Below are 21,544 nucleotides of genomic sequence, written 5' to 3' on the forward strand. Positions count from 1 at the left end.
GCTGTGCCGCGCCGCCGGCGAGGTGGGGTAGTTTGGTTAGCCACGGAGCCCTCCACCACGAAGGGGTGGTCCCCCTCTCCAGGGAGCAGCGAAGCCCGGATCACGAGGAGCAGAAGTGGGTGCTGCCCACCCAGAACTGACAACTCTCCCCCACACGAGCCTGCCACCGTCTAATCGGCACAGCGTGTGTGCTCCAGAGCCCGGGACGAGGGCGCCCCCAGGCACCCCACGGCAGGACCCGCCGGTGGACAGACACAAGTGCGAGGAAGGGAGGTGCTGACCCGTGTCCCGACGGAGCGATGAAGTACAGACAGCACTGCACCCGGCTGTCGGGCATCTGCCGGCGGTTCACCCGCGACTCTGCGTTCAGGTAGTCCTCGAACTTACTGTCGATGTAGTCGGTGACGGGCTGCCAGCTGCGGAGCAAGAGGGACGGGTGGTTACACTGCGGTCACACCGGGCGACAGCTACCGGCAGCGAAGCGGCGTGGCCACTCTCCTTACATAGCATAGCCAGTCTCCCACCGGGAGAGTTTCAACTCCACAAAATGACTCGGAAGCAAGTAGAACTTCTGTTGAATAAACCTTGATTATGTGAAAACTTTCCAATGGGAAAACCGCAGCTAGATTATCATTAGCATACCATTGGCACTGATAGGTACATCGATGCTAAGACTCTCTACAAAATAAAAATGATTAAATCTGCAGACTTTTAAATTTCAGATGAAGAGATTAAACAATAGAAAAGTCTCACGATGAACTTACTTGAGAGTTTATGGAAAATCACCTCAAAAACAAAGTAGAATGCAAAGAAAAAATGAAAATACTGTTATATGAGATAATTACTTAGATTAGAATTTCACAGGTCTTTTTCTTATGAATCATGGAAAAACTGAAAGCTTACAAATCAGGTTCAAATTAGGATGTCAGAAAATAATTTATATAAATGAATAAAATTACAGTAAATAAAAAGTTTTAAATTTCTGATTAATGAGTTTTTTTTTTTTTTTAGAAAGGTTTTTGCCAAAGGGTGTGTGCACTCCCCAGAGAGCAATAGTGAGAGGTAAACCCCGAGGGGTGATGGCCATGCTGCAATCCCTTCTGCTCCATTCTCCTGGGATTCTTGACACATGCAAACGTGTGCAGTGTGATTTTTAAGCTGCTGGGTCTGGGACTTGAACCACAGTCAGCCAAGGGGAAGTCTAGCACCTTAACCACCACACCAACTGCTGGCCCCATAATGAGCATTCTTTTATCTGGCTATGTTGTTTTAGCATTCATGTTAAAAATAATTTCTGGGTAGGACTTATCTCCGACTGGCAGAAAAGGAAACTGGCCCCACAGCGCTTAGCCACGCTGCCGAACGGGTGGGCCGAGCTGTCGCCCAAGCTCAGCGGCCTCTCTGGCTCGGCGAGCTTTGAAGGGTAGGCAGATGTCTGACCCCAGGCCGCCCCGACACGCTGGGGGCAGTGAGGACAGGCCTTCTTACCAGTTACTATTACCCCCCGCACCTCCGAATCCGGGGGTGTCCACTATCGTGAGCAGCAGCTGAACCCCACCTTCCTTGATTAACACTTTGGACTGCTCCACCTGGAAGAGTCACCGGTGCAGAGGTTAACACGCATCTCCAGCCGTTCCCCAAGGCTCCCACAGCCCCGTACAGGGGCCGCTTCCCACACGGCCTGTGCTGGAAGCTTGTCCCCGTGCACTCTTACCGAGATGTGGGGGACCTTCGGGAGGTGTGTCCTAGTGGGCAGTTTCTGGGTCACGGGGACCCCCTGCACACTCTGTGTGCCCCCCGTCCCCACGGTGCCGTGACACAGCACACGGTCCTGGCCCTGTGAGGCTCCAACCTCGGACTGCTGGGCCACCGCCATCGTTTTTCCCTAATTAACCACCCTCCTCGGGGATTGCTGCAGCAACGCTGAATGGACTAGGGCAGAGACGAGGCGGTCTCCTGCGGTCACCCCGGGCGACCGCTGCCGGCAGCGAAGCGGCGTGGCCACTCTCCTTACATAGCATAGCCAGTCTCCCACCGGGAGAGTTTCAACTCCACAAAATGACTCGGAAGCAAGTAGAACTTCTGTTGAATAAACCTTGATTATGTGAAAACTTTCCAATGGGAAAACCGCAGCTAGATTATCATTAGCATACCATTGGCACTGATAGGTACATCGATGCTAAGACTCTCTACAAAATAAAAATGATTAAATCTGCAGACTTTTAAATTTCAGATGAAGAGATTAAACAATAGAAAAGTCTCACGATGAACTTACTTGAGAGTTTATGGAAAATCACCTCAAAAACAAAGTAGAATGCAAAGAAAAAATGAAAATACTGTTATATGAGATAATTACTTAGATTAGAATTTCACAGGTCTTTTTCTTATGAATCATGGAAAAACTGAAAGCTTACAAATCAGGTTCAAATTAGGATGTCAGAAAATAATTTATATAAATGAATAAAATTACAGTAAATAAAAAGTTTTAAATTTCTGATTAATGAGTTTTTTTTTTTTTTTTAGAAAGGTTTTTGCCAAAGGGTGTGTGCACTCCCCAGAGAGCAATAGTGAGAGGTAAACCCCGAGGGGTGATGGCCATGCTGCAATCCCTTCTGCTCCATTCTCCTGGGATTCTTGACACATGCAAACGTGTGCAGTGTGATTTTTAAGCTGCTGGGTCTGGGACTTGAACCACAGTCAGCCAAGTGGAAGTCTAGCACCTTAACCACCACACCAACTGCTGGCCCCATAATGAGCATTCTTTTATCTGGCTATGTTGTTTTAGCATTCATGTTAAAAATAATTTCTGGGTAGGACTTATCTCCGACTGGCAGAAAAGGAAACTGGCCCCACAGCGCTTAGCCACGCTGCCGAACGGGTGGGCCGAGCTGTCGCCCAAGCTCAGCGGCCTCTCTGGCTCGGCGAGCTTTGAAGGGTAGGCAGATGTCTGACCCCAGGCCGCCCCGACACGCTGGGGGCAGTGAGGACAGGCCTTCTTACCAGTTACTATTATCCACCGCATCTCCGAATCCGGGGGTGTCCACTATCGTGAGCAGCAGCTGAACCCCACCTTCCTTGATTAACACTTTGGACTGCTCCACCTGGAAGAGTCACCGGTGCAGAGGTTAACACGCATCTCCAGCCGTTCCCCAAGGCTCCCACAGCCCCGTACAGGGGCCGCTTCCCACACGGCCTGTGCTGGAAGCTTGTCCCCGTGCACTCTTACCGAGATGTGGGGGACCTTCGGGAGGTGTGTCCTAGTGGGCAGTTTCTGGGTCACGGGGACCCCCTGCACACTCTGTGTGCCCCCCGTCCCCACGGTGCCGTGACACAGCACACGGTCCTGGCCCTGTGAGGCTCCAACCTCGGACTGCTGGGCCACCGCCATCGTTTTTCCCTAATTAACCACCCTCCTCGGGGATTGCTGCAGCAACGCTGAATGGACTAGGGCAGAGACGAGGCGGTCTCGTCAGAGCCGATAGCGAGCTGCTGGCCTCGTGCACCAGCGCCCATGTCTTCTTTGGGCTCGAGGCTTGTGCACGCTGAGGTCCTGGTGACGCGGAGGGAGAGCACGTGTGCAAGCTCTCAGTGGGGTACGGCCCGTGCCTGGTACACGGTAACCGACCAAAGCTCTGTGACACGTACGGGACCCAGCACAGCTCGTGACTCAGGTGAGCGACCTGCTCACACTCAGTGCTCACGGAGTTCACTGTGCCCCAACCCAGCGCTGACAGCCTCTGCCTAGGCTGGTCCAGAGCGTCTGCTCAAGTATCACTAGCACTCACTCCCGCACCCTTCTCAGCATGGCTGTTAGTACACGTGTGTGTATGGCATGGCTGACAGCCGGTCCCCTTCTCAGATGGGCTACTTCCATCGAACACCACCATGAGCAAAGGCCCAGCGAGTGAACAACTGTGTTTGGGTAGGGTTAAACTGCCAATTCTGATTAAAATCTTCAGTTCTCTTTAGAAAGGTTTTAAATGTCTTATCTGAGAAAAGACAATGAACTTAAACAACAGTACCTACCACAACTCAGTATTTTCTGTGACCACAAGTTCTGTACCAGAAGGCATACATGCACACACACATACACACACACGCACACATATGCGCACACACATTTATACATGTATACACGTGCACAAATACATACAGACGTATACACACATACATACACAGGTACACACACATGCGTTTGTTTACACATGTAACACATCTCACACTCTGGCCACGTGCCGCTGTTAAAGGCAAACCATCGGCTTCCAGGCAGGACCAGAGAGAGAGAGAGACACCACGGGGTTCCACAGAACAGGGGGCCGTGCTCCGGAGGGTGACGAGCTCTCCCTCACTGCACGTGTCTGTCTGCTCATGAGGGACGGCGGCTCTCGGGCCACTAAGCCTAGCTAAGGAGGCAAGAATGCAGCTCCTGCTCTGACTGGTGAAAGCCACAGTGGGATAAACTACGTGCTACTGCACTTCAGGACAAATACGACCACCTGAAGAGGACTTGAACCGTTACGTCCATTACCAGAGCGTGGGCAGAAAGGGACTAATCCTTGGTAGGAAAAGCTCCAACCGCCGTTTGGAAAGGAGAGGGATTTTGATTTCCCTCTGGCAATCTGGCAGATGCTGGCTGAAACCTAGAGTCTGCACGCCTGGGACAAAGACTGTCAAGCAGGAGAGCCTGTCCCCAACGCCGTCCGAGACCACGGCACTGCTCTCCAGCCACGCTGTCCCATTCGGTGCACCTGAGGAGCTGAGGGCTGACTTTCAGTTCCTTCGATTCACTGTGAATTTAAACAGCCCACGTGGCTAGTGATACGCACATGTGTGTTGTGTAACAGCAGTCCCCAGCGCTGTGCGCCCGCCCTTGATGAGAGGATGGGAAGCTGTGACAGCTCCGAGCTCTTGAGGTTCCCCTTTTTAAGTGCACAGAGAAATGAATATTTACTCGTATTTGATCTTTAGGTTGCCAAAAGCGCATGTGTGGTAGATAACTATATTTGGGGCGCCCAATATTTTTACTGAGAGTTTATGCCAGGATCAAAGCAGTTTGACAACACTGATCTAAAAAGGGCAACACCGTGACACAGGTCACCCCGAGGAGAAGCAGGGGGCAAAACAACTTGGAAAACAATCAGTGTCAAATTATGAAAACTAAACGTGTAAATGGTACACCTCACCTGGCTTAGGAAGTCCGCATTTAATCTATCTGACAGTTGTCTAGTCAAAGGACAACGCGGTCAAATCGAACGTCCCGGTCTGTCCTCAATTCGCCCCACACCCTGCGTCACCACGCTGACGATTCCCCCGCCGCTGGTGCAGACACCCACAATAGCCACGCCGCTCCTGCACCCAGGACCCTTCTAAAGGAGATGGCACCGTATTCCAGCCCTGCCTGTGCTGTGAGCCATCTGTCACCTGGACTGCTAGCCACTTCCGGTCCCTGGACTAAACAGCCCGCTGGTCATCCTGCTGTAATCACGCGCCGTACTCAATACAGCAGCTTGACTTTTAAGACGTTTTCTTGTTTAAAAAAAATAGTTCAACAACGTAACTGCTGTCTGATTTGACATGAAAATGAAGGTTTACATTTCATATACTTCAAGGAGTCTTCGTAAAGCTTCTTCTCTTGCGGGGCCCGTGAGATCCTGTGCTTCCATACATGGTCAAAGACAAAGCGGTCGGTAACAGATGGAAGAGATCCAGGAGCCCAGCTGGAAACCACCGCCGTTCACAGGGCCAACCGTAGCCTATCACGGGCTTGGCAAGCATCCTCATGGGATCCACGGAAAACAAATTAGGGCAAGTCCAGGAATGTCAAACTTTTCTTAACAAATCTATTCCAAATGGCCACTTTCCCATGCACTTTCCTTAAGCAGGTCACATCAGCATGTTTTATGGATCTCTCAGAGTTCTTGAAGATTAAATGCATAATTTAATAGCGAAGGACTCGATCGGAGATTTTCAAAGCTGTTTCTCCCTAAGAACTAAGTAACACTAAAGTCCTTATATTGTTTATGGATAATTAATTTACTGATGCCTCTTCTGGCTTCTTAAATTCCACAAGTCCAAGACTTTTTTCTAATAATGTTTAATACCAGAAAAAGTCATGCCTCTAATGCTTATTATACAGCTGCATAGCCAAAGACTACGTTAAACTCTTCTACCCTAATGTTTATGAGCTATTTACTAAGGAAAAGAAAACGGTTAAATTAGCTACATAAAATTCAGAAGAATGTTCAGTGAAAACTTTGGGTCAGGAGCGTACTTCTTCCCACTGTACCCAGGAGGTGGCATGATGGCACAGCCTTGAAGAGGCTAGGACAGCCTAAGGTGCTCACTTAGCTCCATCTTAAGAGCTCGCTACTTTGATTATTTAACAGCTCAACACCAAACATTACCTTAAATGCTTCAACACGTTCCACGAGAAAGTGAAGGGGGAAACGACAGGACAGCTGTGCCTTCTCATAAAGCTCCGAACCAGCTGACTGAGAGGCTGGTCCAGAGTGCAGCACTGCCTTGAGCTCCCCGAACCCCTCCCGCACCGTCCTCGTCTCCCCACCGAGACCGCAGAGCAGAGCCGGCCTGCTCCTTCTTAGTGAGCAAGCCTCCTCCCATCCCTTTGTTCTGGACTAGATAAACCCACCTACCACCTTCCTGTTCCTGTACCCCCTCCTGGGTGGGAACTTCAGCTACAGCTCCCAGCGCCCCTTCCACGACTGCTCCTCAGCCTCACGCCTCACCCGTTCCCAGTTCCCGGCATGGCTCTTCCCAGGCCCTCCACCCTCCCATGTCTGCCACCACGCTCAGCAACTCTCTCCTCTCCCCCTGGAGACGGGAGGGCTCTTTCTTGCTAAGCTACTGATAATGTCTCAATGTGTGTTGCAGATTGGATCATCTCTCTTCAACAGCCATCTAGACAGCTATGTGTACTACCTCCCCCGCCATCTGCCAACTCGTTCGCCTCTTAGGGACAGATTCCCCACAGGACAGCCATTCTCGGGGCTCTTTTCAAAAACACAAACCACTTTATTAGACCGCTACATCAGCCCTGGCTGTTTGCTCTCTCCCCTTCCTCACAGCTACTGCCTCATCCTCACCGCCCCACTCCCCGCTCACTTCCCAGCCCCTGCCACCCGCCCCCCCATCCTGCTCCCTAAAGCTGGCCAGTCACCTCCCAGCGCCCGAGAGCACCCCTTTCTCAGGGCTCCCACAGTCTGCCTACACCCTTCACCTGACGAGACCTCTGAGAACACCGACTTTGTCCACTGCACTGTAGCTTCTAACCTGGACCAAGAGAAACCTTCGAATGTCTGTCATGTGGCGGGCTCGTGTTAAAAACCACTAAAAGGGACAATCCCCACTACAGTGACTGCTAGTTGGGCTCCATATAAACTCTCAAGGCGTCCGCAGAGCATGTTATCCTGGGAACAAGACCCACTGCTTTCAGCTTTTCCCACCTCCAACATTTATGTGTCATGCCATCTCTAACAGTAATTTACAAACTTCAGACAGCAGGAAAGTTTTAAAAGGGACAACGGGACCAGCGGGTGACATGGTGGTTAAGGTGATAGACACTCCCACATGGCCGACCAAGGTTCAAGTCCTGGACCTGGTGTCTTGCTTTCTCACTTTCTCTGTCTCTGTCTCTCTCTGGTCAAATTAAAAATAAATGAACAAATAAAGTTAAATAAATAATTCTTTTTAAAAAATAAAGGGGACCAACTATAAAGTGCCAACTAAGAACTTAAAAGAAAAAAATAAACTGTCTTTTCACACAAAAAAATCTTTTAATAGGATCCATTAAGAAAAAATTGGGGGACCAGCAGTAAGCATAATGGTTATGTCACTGGACTCCCATGTAGTTGACCGCAGTTCGCATCATGGAACAGTGGCTTAAACTCACGCCAGGCGCATGTGCATGCATGCCCAAGATCCTGAGAGGAGAATGGAGGAGAAGGGATTGCGGCGAGACCATCCCCCCTGGGGGGTGATTTCTCGCTTTCTCTCTCTCTATCTCTCTCTTTCTGGCAAGTGCACATGCCCTATTGCAAAAACCTCTCCAAAAAAAAATAATTATTAACATTTAAATAAGGAACTACCTCAATCAGTTAAGAGACAGAAGATAATAAAATGACCAAAGCACTTCAATGAGGTCTGAACATTTAATGAGCATAAAATATTCAGCCTCACTAGAGATCAGCACAAGTAAACGGGAGTGACAGGGAGTGAGAAAACACCTTCATGTCTGCGCGCAATGGCAACACTGTCCGAGGGCACCAGAGCCCAGGGTGACGGAACTCCTGCAGCAAAGCCTGAACACCCGGTCGCCGTGGCCACAGCACAGCACCTCCCACGTGGTAAATGACACTCATAGCGTGGCGATCAGGGACAGGTGGGGCCCCGGGTCAGTGAGAGTCGGTCTCTGCGGGGAGCTAAAACGGCCTGCACGTGTCTGGGTGGCAGTCACCGGATCTGCACACAGGCTCCTCTACTTACAAGGGCCCATGGCCCAAAAGCCCATTACAAAGCCGAACACTCATGAACTGCCAGGTGTTGGGACCTCCAGTGCACGTACGTGGACGTGCATGAAACTCCAGATGCAGATGTGCGGCCTTTTCCCTCGAAGGCGTTTCTTATAAAGCATGCGCACAATAAAGGTGAGAAGACAGAAAAAGGAAAACACACTCACAGATCCAGGAGGGCGACTCGTTGAGAGTCCTGCCTCAGAGACGTCACGACCCGTGGGCCACAACGGTGCAGGTACACCCACACCACGCAGCCCTCGGTGTGCGAGTGTGCATTTGTTGCAGAGCACGGGCAGGTCTCTGTGTGTCTATCTGTTTGGACGCCCATTGGCACAACTTATTGCCGGGTGAATCAAGGGGGCCCCTCACTCAGTGGCCTGCCTGTTTGGGGGCGCTCCAGCATCAGAATGCCCTTCTGCAGACTGTGGGGATGGGGCTCCCCTCTCTCCGTCTGTCTCCTCCCTGGTTGGGCAGTATTTATCACACAAAGCATTCGCAATCATGCAAGACTACGTATCTCATTTATGATCTGAATGCATGAACTGGTGCACCCAGAGTAGTATCTAGAATAAACAGAAATGATTACACTGGATTAATGCTGTGATTTGTCTTGTGGCTTCCTGGCCCTTACCTACCGTAAGCTTTCCGTCTGGGCAGGATTACATTAGCCTGGTGTGGGCACATGTTATCTGCTGGAGAATACAGACCCTACAGCAGCATAGCACACCATTAGACACGGACCTACAGCTCCGCGCTTATCGACCAATTCGCTTAACGACCTAACACGGGGACGAGCTCGGCCGTCATGTGAGCAGGGCCTGTAGTCCTGTTATCTTTCCTAGACAGAGTAAAGTAAAACATGGCAAATTACAGAACTTTCCTGAGTTCACTGGCTTCCTTCCTACCTAAAGGACTTTACTGCATTCTCACGCTTAGTACCTAAAGAGGTCAGTAGCTCCCTGAATCTGGCTTGCAAATCCAAAGCTGAGAAGCAGTTGTAAACACGTGTGCACTTAAGATTAAAGAAACTAAAACCCGCACCTTTACTAGTCAGCATTAGACAGGCAGTCACTTGGTCTATAAAGGCATTTTCTTTTCTTAGAGAGATTTTTGCTATAGGGCATGTACACTCAACAGAGAGGCTGAGAGAGAGAGAGACAGAAAGCGAGAAATCATGCCCCAATCCCTTCTCCTCCATCCTCCTCCTGGGATTTTGGGCACGCATGCACACACACCTGGAGTGAGTTTTAAGCTACCAGGTCCAGGACTCGAACCACAGTCAACTACATGGGAGTCACATGTTATCTGCTGGAGAATACAGACCCTACAGCAGCATAGCACACCATTAGACACGGACCTACAGCTCCGCGCTTATCGACCAATTCGCTTAACGACCTAACACGGGGACGAGCTCGGCCGTCATGTGAGCAGGGCCTGTAGTCCTGTTATCTTTCCTAGACAGAGTAAAGTAAAACATGGCAAATTACAGAACTTTCCTGAGTTCACTGGCTTCCTTCCTACCTAAAGGACTTTACTGCATTCTCACGCTTAGTACCTAAAGAGGTCAGTAGCTCCCTGAATCTGGCTTGCAAATCCAAAGCTGAGAAGCAGTTGTAAACACGTGTGCACTTAAGATTAAAGAAACTAAAACCCGCACCTTTACTAGTCAGCATTAGACAGGCAGTCACTTGGTCTATAAAGGCATTTTCTTTTCTTAGAGAGATTTTTGCTATAGGGCATGTACACTCAACAGAGAGGCTGAGAGAGAGAGAGACAGAAAGCGAGAAATCATGCCCCAATCCCTTCTCCTCCATCCTCCTCCTGGGATTTTGGGCACGCATGCACACACACCTGGAGTGAGTTTTAAGCTACCAGGTCCAGGACTCGAACCACAGTCAACTACATGGGAGTCCAGCGATGTACCCATTACGCCATCTGCTGGACCCTCTAAAGGCATTTTCTATGTTCTTTTAACTACTCTCATGTATCATACATCCATGATGAAGAAAATGCTTCACTCATCACATCATTTTGCCTAAATTGCCTGATTGTGAAAACTGCCTTACCTTATCAGAATATGAGCAGAAAACACAAAGCAAACCCAAGAACCTTGATAAGTAGTCGGACCAAATAAGATCCCAAAGAGTGACGTGGAGTAAGTTCATGTACCACTAACCCTCATTCAGGCCTACGGTACAGGGCTAACGTGACTGGGCAGAGCGCAGACTTCACGAGGCTGCCTGGTCTCACTGCTCCGGGTCAGGACACGGCACCGACGACAGGCCCGACACACGGCCGTCTCTGCTTCCTCACCTGTAAAGCGCCGGGATACTGTCACCTGCCTCAGGAACAAGCAGCCTCAGTGAGTTAGTGTCCGTGAGACCCTGAGGCAGCACTTGAGGACACGAGCGCTTAGCTTCTGGGTGTTAGGTTCTATTACCGACTTAGACCCGCATCATGCTCTGTCTGCACTGCAGAAAGGACGGGGAAAGCCCTCCTCCAGAGGTAAGCAGCAAGGACAGCACTGGCAGGTGCAGGACAGGCAGCGCTCTCCGGCGTCTCGCACTACGCGCTTCTGCTCTTAGGCTCTGCACTCTACGGAGCGCAGGAAGGACTGCTAAATGCCAGCTTACTGATCTTGAATTTAAACACTAAATTTCAAACGTCGAAGACCAGCCCTGTGGCCTGGCGGTTAAAGAAGCCGGGTCTCACATGGTGCGCAGCGTGGATCAAATCCCGGCCCCAGCAGCCTGAAACACACGTGGGCACGTGTGCATGCATGCCCCAAATGCAGACGGGAAAGGAGGAGAGGGGCCACAGCATGACCACGCCTACCCGGGGGAGCTCTCTCCCTCTCCCTCCCTCTCCAGCAAGCGCACACACCCTGTGGAAAACTAGAGTCAAAAGCTCATCTCCTTGCTCAAGGCAGGGCCACGTTTTTAGAGCACAGTTTTGGAGGTGACTTTACATCTCAAGTCCTGCGTGGGGTGGGACCAGCAGGTGCAGAGGTGAAGGTGCTGGACCCCAGATGGCTGATCATGGGTTAGATACTGGATCTGGCAGCTTGAAAACCACACCGGGCACGTGTGCATGCATGTGCACAATCCCAGGAGAACGGAGAAGGGGCTGCAGGGTGGCCATCCCGATGACTTCTCACTTTCCCTCTTTCTCTGTCTCTCAGGCAAGTGCCACATACCCTACGGCAAAAATATAAAAGTAAACAACTCAAGCTCTATGAAAACTCTTCTCGAAAAAATTTTAAAAAGAGAGAGAGAGAGAAAATATTCGCTGCACAAAACGACTCCTTGGCGATATAATCACGGAGCTGCATGTTCGATTTGACGTTTGTGAGCTTCTGCTTGGCATACACAGACAGCCTTTCCACCCTGGGTGCCGGGAGAGTCACCGTCACTCGTCACACGGTCCGCGAAGGACCACTGCCTCAGTGGCGCCTGCCAGTCAGCACTGTTCACGACCCCCCAGCTCACAGGCCGTGTACTGCTGCATCTGGACACCAATTTTCCAGTCAACGGCTCAGAGCATCGCTACCAAACAAACGCAATGTGAGCCACACAAAGTAACTCCGAACGCTTCAGCAGCCTCTCTAAAAGCAGTAAGAGACGGGAAAATTAATAAATTCTATTTAACCTAATACATGTAAACTAGTGTCACTACAACACTACATCAATACAGAAATCATTAATGAGGTTCTTAACACTGTTCTATTACACACTGAGCCTGCAGCGTCTGGGGCGATGTCACACCACAGAGCTCCACACCACGGGTCGCGAAAGCCTCCTTACTGGAAGTGCAGACCCAGAGTCTAAAGCACTGACTGCCCTCTGCTGCGTGGAATCGTGACCCCACACGCACCCAGTAGGATCGGAATGACCTGGGTCTTACTAGAAAGGCACTCAGCCCACCTCAGACCTGGACAACAGGAACTAAACTCGCCAGGGCCCAGGCCCCGGATGCGCCCCGAAGGCAGGACTCTGACAGCACACAGCTCAGGAGCCTTGCAGACGCCACCCCACTCAGATGTCAGATACGGTGTGGCCCACGCCTGGCAACCGAGGAAGAGCACGGAATCAGTGACGGGAGCCACTGCCCCATGAGGCCTTCTCAAGGGTGGGCGTGCTCCCTAAGGTGCAGCCCAACATGGTCGCCTGCATCCCAAACGCGGCTATCAAGCAGCAGACGCGTGTCTGTGTAACTAAGGCAGTCGGTTTTAATTTTACTTCATTTGAATTCACGCAAACGGCCACCACACTGGACAGCACGACCCTGGGTACCACTTACTACTGCCAAGTGTCACGTGCAGGAGGATTCTTAGGCCAGCTTTGGAAGAGTAAGTCAAGATCGTGCCTCTGGTTAGCTGCACCGTTCGTGTTTTTAACGACAGTCACCACTTTACACCGGTAAGGCCACACCACTCCGGCCTCCGGGGAAGCGGAGCAGAGGATGTGGCGGCGCGCACCGCCCGAGCGCGCACCACCCGAGCACGCACCACCCGAGCGCGTACCTGTACCGTCTTCTTTATCCTGTGGGAAGGGCCTGGGTACTCCGGGGAGTACAGATCGGTGAGGAACAGGGAGTTGATTAACGTCGACTTTCCCAATCCTGATTCACCTGAAAGAAACGGGAAACTCTGTTAGACGCAGTCACGTGACCACCTTAGACATTTGACAGATGATAATCAAACCTGCTTACTGGTGGGACGAGGAGGTGACATTAGCAAATATACCACACGGATTCCTTTTTAGAGTAAGTACTTTGCCCCTAAATTAGATTCACATTCCCAAGGCTCTTTTCTATTTCTAAGTGTACCATGTGAGTTCTATAAAGTGAAGCGTCTAATACAACAATCCACTTCTGTAACCTAACGTATTCTAGAGATTAAAGTCAGCCGTTATGAGAGAATTCTAGCCGGCTGATATCCTACTGCTTCAGCAGAATAAGCAGCAACAGTTTGCTCTTTTGTTTCCCATAGGGCGTGTGCACTCACCAGAGAGAGAGAGAGAGCGAGGACTCATCCCCCAGAGGGCGCGCCACGCTGACCCCTCGTTGTCACACACCTCAGAGCACAGGTGCACACGTGCCTGGCAGGAGTTCCAAGCCGCCGTCAGGGACTTGGATCCCAGAGTCAGCTCAGAGAGATCCAGATGCCTTAACCTCCACAGCACCTGCAGGCCCTCAACCTTTATTACAGACAATGAAGAATGACCACAGAAAGAAGTCCTGCAGCTATAAAAGGAAGGGAGTCTACTGACAACGGAAGAGCTACCAGTCACTGCACCTTGGCACAGAGCGTTAATCTCGGGGAATTCTCTCCAGCCCGCCCACCCACACTAACAGCTGACCCAAAGGACGCCGAACCCCAGGGAGTACCGCAGGACACGGCTGCTGCTCCGGTGGGACCGGGTCGGAGGAGGTAAGACGCAGCTCCACGCGATCACGCGCTGCTGGGGTCTGCCTCGTCCGTCCGACACATAGCTCCGAGTCCACAGCTGGTTCTCACAGACACTCGGATGGCGTCAGAGCACGCCAGGCAAGGGGGAGGCAGATCAGAAACTACACCACAATCACTGAGTAGTGGGGGTCAGAGTACAGGTAACAGCTATCTCCAGCCTAGGCGTACGGCACCACGGCACGTACAGGTCTACGCCGAGTCTTTTTATGTGAACTCTTAAAAGATTCGTTGAGATCCTTTCTACGTGGTCTGGGTCAGCTCCTCCGAGGGCGTGCAATTTTTACTAGGTGGAAAAATACCAGAAATGTCAGAAGACACAGAAATATCATGGAAATTAACTTAATAGGTTTCCCACATGTCCACAACGCCTTGTTAACTATGACACCTTACAGAAAGAGAGTCGAGAATAAACCCCAAGTATTTGGTCATCTTTTAGAAACATAAATGGATAATTTAGGGACCAGCAGTTAGTGTAATGGCTATGTTGCTGGACTCCCACGGAGTAGACGGTCCCAGACCCGGTGACTTAAACTCAGGCCGGGCGCATATGCGTGCATGCCCAGGATCCCAAGAGGAGAATGGAGGAGAAGGGATTACAGCGTGGCCATCCCCCCGTGTCTCGCTCTGTCTTTCTGGTGAGCACACACACCTTATCGCAAAAACCTCTCCCTCCCAAAAAAACGAAAGAAAGAAAGAAAAAAAAAATGCAAAGTTAAAATTTACACTATACGAAAAACTTAACCCGATACTAATTAAACTAATGTTTAGAATTTTTCTTTTTCAAAAGTTCAAAAGAGAACCATTCCCAACAAGGTCTTAATCATCTGCCTCAACCTTCTGGGGACTTGCAGTTTTCACAGACGCTACTGACCGCTTCTCCCACCCGAGGTGGAGCCAGGATGGGTTCTTACGGCCATCCAGGAAGGCTGAAAGGTTGAAGGAAGACCACGGCCTTGACCACGGCGCTTCCCAACCGAGGGGACTAGCAGACGGAAGGAACGGGCTTCCCCCCCCATCCTGGCTCATCGAGTTTAACAGTGAAGGCAGGCCCAGCGCTTTACCGCACTAATGCGGAGTTTCAAGCTGGAAAAATACGAAGCAAAGAAATTCGAAGTTTGCGCCCGCTTCAGCAGCACAGGTGCTAGGACTGAACAGTGCGGAGACCCGCATGGCCCTGCATGGGGATGGCACCCAAGTTCAAAGAGGTCCGTATTTTTGAAATTGAGGTACTGACAAGCTGTTTGTCTGTTGATATATTTGGCTTTTTTTATTTTTTCCTAGTCCAGCCTGGACAAGTTACCTTTATAATAAAGGCTAATTTTCTGATTTGTATCAGACTATAATTAATTAAAAAAGAAATCCCAATTTTAGAAGAGGGGGCCGGTCCAGTGGCACAGTGGATAAAGGAGCCAGATCTCACAGCCCACTGAAGCTGAATCGCAGCCCCATGACTTGAAAAACACACCAGGCACATGTGCATACAAGCCCCGAACCCAGCATGGGGAGAAATGAAGAAGAGACTGTGGTGTGGCCACACCCCACGGGGGGGGGGGAAGCTCTCTCCTTCTCACCTCTGGTGAGTGCCACACCCCACCAAGGGGAAGCTCTCTCCTTCTCACCTCTCTGGTGAGTGCACACACCCTTTGGCAATATTTAAAACAAACGAAAAAAAAAAAAATGAGCAGGTATACGAGAAAAAAGCCCAAGTTCAATAATTTCTAGCCTGTTTAGGGTGAGTACGCTGTACCTAGTCCCAGCAGCAAATCCCACGTCCTGCGCCCGAATCAGAACCTCCTCTTTGGCAGGTTGAGAACAAAGACATACAAAGGCATGGCCATTCCTTCCAGAACCATACCCTGACTCCGTCAGCTCTCTTCTGGAGCACCATGGTCAAAGCCCAGTAAGCAAGCCGGTAGAGATTTTAGTGGGCTACTGTGTTGTCTCAGCGACTGTACGATCATGTTACAGAGGTTACCGAGATGCCATTCCAGTACGCTTGATAAGAGTGAGTGTATTTGCTAAAGGAAAGTCACCTGACTCCAACCACGGTGACTGGTCTGAAGCTACCCTACCGTGGGCGCTCTGGGGATGGAAGCGCTCTGACGCTCCATGAATAGCGCTTCCACTCGGCAGCACAATATGAAAGACAGCACCTGACAGCTACGGAGATAGTTTGATAAGGACATATTAGCCTCCAGAGTTTTCCCAAGTACTCCAGAGGTTTAGTTAGGTCCAGTCCAACCTTCTCTATGCTTCATTAAAGTACCTCAAATTCTTCTTCAAAGTCATCTCACATTAAAAAAAGAAAGAAAGAAAAAGAGAAGCCCCTAACTAAAAGGAGGTACTAGTGCAAGTTGGGGTTCTTAAAGCAAAGGTGGGGAGTCCACTGGAGCTTTACAGTTCTTTCAAATTTCTTACCCCAGTTTCACCAAAAAACCGGTTTTGTGACCTTTGGCAAAGGACAGTCGCTATGCTTCAGCGTCCTATCTATAAGGCCGGCAGCAGTACCGGGGGCGGGCATCCTGGAGCTGCAGAACGGCAGGGCTGGTGGCAGGGCAGCCCCGGGAGGTCAATGAACCCACGCTGGGTGGAGGCAGGGAATGAAAGGGCTTTCATCACCGTTCCTGCTTCCTCCTACAAAAAGGGCCCAGCAGAACTACACAGAGGAAGAGCCAGAGGTGAGCAGAGGTCTCAGGGACTGAGGAGACACCAAGGCGAGGGGGTGGAGCCCAAGGGGCCAGGGACACAGTAAGGACACTAAGGACCTCAAAGCAGCAGGAAGCTGAGAGCAGTACGGCTGGGCCCGAGTGTGACAGTAAGCTACTAATCTGCACTCTAGCTAGTACAGTAGTATCGCTCTCATTAAGTCTGCTTTTCCACAATTACGGGGCACACACAGCAGCCTGTCCGAAGCCTGCCGCAGTGACTCCCAATTACAACCAGTCCTCCCGCACGGGCGCTACGGAGGGAAACCAGAGTCGCACAAGAACAAGGGCACCCGGCCCTGTCCTCACGGACTCGAAATGTAGGCTCTGCGGGCACGACCTAAGTAAGGCTTGCCTCTGCGTTATTCAGGAAACGTGTAAAATGAACAAGGTTCCCAGTCGGACCGAAGAGCAGCGGCTAAGCGCTGTGCAGAGAAAACAAGACTCCACGTGGCTGACCATGATTCGAACCGCAGCCCTGGCAGCCCATGAAAGAAACCTGCCGGCACCAGCAAATGGTGTACTGGCTACGTCCCTGGACTCCCACGCCCCGGACCGTGGCTCAAGTCCCGGACCCGGTGGCTTAAAACTCATGTCGGGCGTGCGTGCGTGCGTGTGTGTGTGTGTGTGCACGCACGCACACCCAAACTTCCAAAGGGAGACTGGAGAAGGGACTGCGGTGTGGCCATCCTCCCTGGGGTGATTTCTCGCTTTCTGTCTCGCTGTCTCTCCCGCGAGCCCACACACCCTACAGCAAAAACCTGTCTAAAAAAGGAAAAGAAGTATGCCCAGTGCCCGTGATGTACCGTGCGCCTGATGGAAGGACAGGCAGGAAGGGCTGCGTGACCGCGCGCCCTAGAACGGCACTTTCTCCCTGGCAAGCACATGTGCCTACTGGCAATTAAAAAATGAAAACCATAACAAAGTTCAGAATTGCACATTCTGCCATAAGAAAATAAAACTATCTGAGAAAATAGAAATAGAATCTCTGTAACATTTTATATTTCTTTATAAATATTTTAGCAAATTCTGAACAACATGTCAACGGATCCAAATTAAAGCCTACTTGACATTTCTTTTGACTTTGAAATGCACTATGTATATTTTGCAACAAAGTCGTTTTTATTCCTTATTTTCCCAGACTTCAAAGAGAAATAAGTGAATTTAAATTCTTTCCAGTCCTTCTTAAATGTTATAATGAATACCAGCAGAGGGCATTATGGTGACATCACTGGACCCCACGTAGCTGACCGCAGTTCGAGACCCAGACCCAGCCTAAAACTCGAGCTGGGTGCGCGTGTGGCGTGCCTTAGCGGAGAATGGGGGAGGGACTGTAGCGTGGCCAACCCCCCAGGGCGGTGATTTCTCGTTCTCTGTCTCTCTCTCTGGTGAGCGCATGCGCCACATGGCAAAAATCTCTCTTAAAAAAAAAAAGAAAAAGAAGGGACCAGCAGTTAGCATAATGGCTATGTCGCTGGACTCCCACGTAGTCGACCGCGGTTCGAGTCCCGGACCCGGTGGCTTAAACTCACGCCGGGCGCGTGTGCGTGCGTGCCTGAGATCCCAAGAGGAGAATGGAGGAGAAGGGACTGCGGCATAGCCATCCCCCCTGGGGGGTGATTTCCTGCTTTCTGTCTCTCTGTCTCTCTCTGTCTGTCTGGCAAGCGCACGCGCATAGGCATAACGTGCCCCAAGTATAAAAAAACCAAAAAAAAAAAAAAAAAAAAAAAAAAAAGGAAAAAAAAAAAGAAAAAGAAAAAGACACGTGCCCGGTGTGAGTTTAAGCCACCGGGTCCAGGACTCGAACTACACCAAATGCTGGTCCCACCCTTCGAATTCTTAAGTATGACAGGAGACGTAAAATATGCAGTGGCCAATCATACCGTAATACAAGGAAGAATTTGCTCAGGATCGAGGATGAGATGCCCAAGAACAGAACCCAGGAAACAGAATACCATCACCTTGAGAAGGAGGTCACGTTTCAATAAGACTTTAAAAGACAGGGTATTGCTTCAGTAGCCTTTTTTTTTTTTTTAAAGAATTATTTTATTTAACATTATTTATTTACCTATTTTTCAATTTGACCAGAGAGAGACAGAAAGAGAGAGAGTGAGAGAAAGCTAGAAAACAAGCCACCAGGCCTGGGACTCGAACTGTGGTTGAACACGTGGGAGTCCAGCAGCCCCTCGGTAAGCTTTTTAACTTTCTGGAGTACGTGTGCGTGGAATAGGCTACTTTTATCGTCTTACAGCAGCGGTGTGGGAAAGACAGCGAAGGTTTTTAAAGACTGGATCTCTGCACCCTCTCAGGGCATGGGGCCACGAGGAGGTGGGGAGACGAAAGCGGCAGAGGGGAGGGTGGGCGCACTGCTCCCAGCTGCTCCGTCCATCCTCCTTGGCCACCTCCTCACTGTGGTGCTGCCAGAGTTCCCATCTCTCGTCAGATGCAGAGAAGGAAAGGCAACGCCCCACACCGGGGCCCGGTCATGACACAGCCCTTCCTCCTCCTCTTCTCCACCTCCTTGAGCGCGCACACGCACACACCTGGCATGCCCTACGCAGCGATGGGGCCGGAACTCACTGTGGCGGCCATGTGGGGTCTGGCTCCCTGCTCACAGCATCCGACTGCTGCACCACCATCCTGGTCCTTCTCTGGATTCTGAAACCAGCTTCGTCTAAATTCAAATCTTAACTCAATGACAATGCATGTCCCTCGAACTGGCAGGTCCAGGACTTGAACCACCTTGTGGGTTTTAGCCTCCGTGACCACCAGGCCAGCGGCTAGCCCGTCTTCACTTCTTAAATATCAAAAAGGTCCATTTCGGCTATTCCTACACCAATGACTTCTACAATGTAGTCAGCTACTGGCTTTTAAATCTTTAAAAATTATCACAGCTTTCTCTCCCACTTCCCCTCCTAAAGATCTGATGTCAAGTCACTGCGTGGGCCTGAGTACCACGGGCCAGCTGGAACAAGGGCCGCGGTGGCCCAGAGACGGGCCTCCGAGCCTGCAGGATGAGGGAGGGTGCTGAGGAGGGCACAGGCTGGCATGAGGTTCCGGGCCAACCACAATGAAGGGTGTTGGCATGAGCATGATGGCCTGGCACGGGAGTCGCAGCACGACGGAGCGGTGAGCCAGGGCCACCACAGAGAGCAAAGGGGGGACCGCAGAGAGGTGGCAGCGCAGTGACAGACGGGAACGGTCACAGAGGGCAGTGGCCTCACCATCAGGACAGTACGAATGCGTGGAAGTTAAAAATGGGCTGCCTGGGCCAGGAGTTGGCGTGACGGTTAAGGCCAGCTGCAGGATCCCACATGGCCGGCTACGCGATTTGATCCCAGCCCCTGTGCTTTGAAGAACACGCTGGGGACATGTGCGTGCGTGTCCAGAATCCCAAGAGGAGAATGGAGGAGAAGGGATTGCAGCAGGCCACCCCACTGCGGGGTGAGTTCTCTCTCTCTCTGTAAAAAAAAATTAGAAAAGAAAGCGAGGCAGGCAGGAAGGGAAGGGAAATGAACGCCCTTCATGGTAAGGGTCTGACCTGTAGACTCACGCTTTCAACACACAGAGACAGGTAACACACATGGAGACGTCATGTGCTTATACATATGTAGACTTACTTTCTGACTTGGGATAGCATATGATTATGTAGAATACCTTTCAAACATAAGTATGCCATTTTCTGACTTTGATGGTACATGGGAGTCTTGCAAAAATTCATGGGAAATACATACTATGAAAAGAATTATGCATGTTTTCAGAACTTTGCACAAAATCAAGCTGATTCTGTAATTCTGTTTTCCCATGAACTTTCTGATGTTGCATTATGCTATGGTTATGCAAGGATACTCTTGAGGAAAGGAAATAGACCCGTGAATTTAAGAAGCAATGGAGAATTATACATTTCAAACATTCCAAGAAAAAATTTAAAATGAACACAATATTCCAGCTTGGTAATCAGTACGAATTTACACCATATACTACACTACATAAAGTACTCGGTCTCTTCATTCTCGATATCTGAGGTGGCTAAGTACCCCTTTGAGACTATGCAACCTCTCCCTGGAAAGTAAATACATGATGGGACCAGCAGTTGGTGTAATGGCTATGTTGCTGGACTCCCATGTGGTCGACCACGGTTCAAGTCCCAGACCCAATGCCATAAACTCACACTGGGCATGTGTGTGTGCGTGCCCAAGATCCTGAGAGGAGAATGGAAGAGAAGGGATTACGGCGTGGCCATCCCCCCTGGGGGGTGATTTCTCGCTTTCTGGAAACATGAAAACGACGACTCAAACCATGACTGTTTATTCAAAGAGGAAGTTCAGCTATGAAGATCTTTTTTTGGAAAGATTTTCGCTATAGGGCGTGTGCACTCGCCAGACAGACAGAGAGAGACGTAGAGACAGAAAGTGAGAAATCACCCCCCAGAGGGGATGGTCACGCCGCAATCTCTTCTCCTCCATCCTCCTCTCGGGATCTTGGGCATGCACGCACATGCGCCTGGCGTGAGTTTTAAGCCACCGGGTCCGGGACTTGAACCGCAGTCGACTATGTGGGAGTCCAGTGACATAGCCATTACGCTAACTGCTGGTTCCCTGAAGATCTTGATTCTGATGTGAAGGCACCCGCAGACTCACCTTCCCTCTAATTCAGCCTGACACTAGGAGACTGGTGGGAAGGCTCTCAGCAAGCCTATGTTTTCCAACATTAAAGTCCCTTAAACGATCTATTGTCAAAGACCACACTGGAATAGACCACGCAGTAGAAGCGCAGACAAGTGAACAATCAGCAGTCACGCACGTGCCAGTACAGACCGGGTCCTCGCAGAGTCACAC

General features: G+C 50.5%; 1 protein-coding gene across 1 annotated transcript in view; it reads right to left on the minus strand.

Annotated features, from left to right (window-relative positions):
* The window catches only part of SEPTIN7 (septin 7), a gene marked incomplete at its 5' end in the record, with an annotated part of 58,726 nt that overhangs the window by 28,654 nt on the left and 8,528 nt on the right, over positions 1-21,544 (minus strand). The window contains 3 exon segments of the mRNA XM_014585763.1: positions 282-416; positions 3,001-3,101; positions 13,054-13,160. Of these exon segments, the coding sequence (XP_014441249.1) occupies positions 282-416; positions 3,001-3,101; positions 13,054-13,160 (343 nt within the window).

Source organism: Tupaia chinensis, unplaced genomic scaffold (genome assembly GCF_000334495.1).
Source record: "Tupaia chinensis unplaced genomic scaffold, TupChi_1.0 Scaffold000088_1, whole genome shotgun sequence".
In the NCBI taxonomy this organism is placed as follows: domain Eukaryota; kingdom Metazoa; phylum Chordata; class Mammalia; order Scandentia; family Tupaiidae; genus Tupaia; species Tupaia belangeri.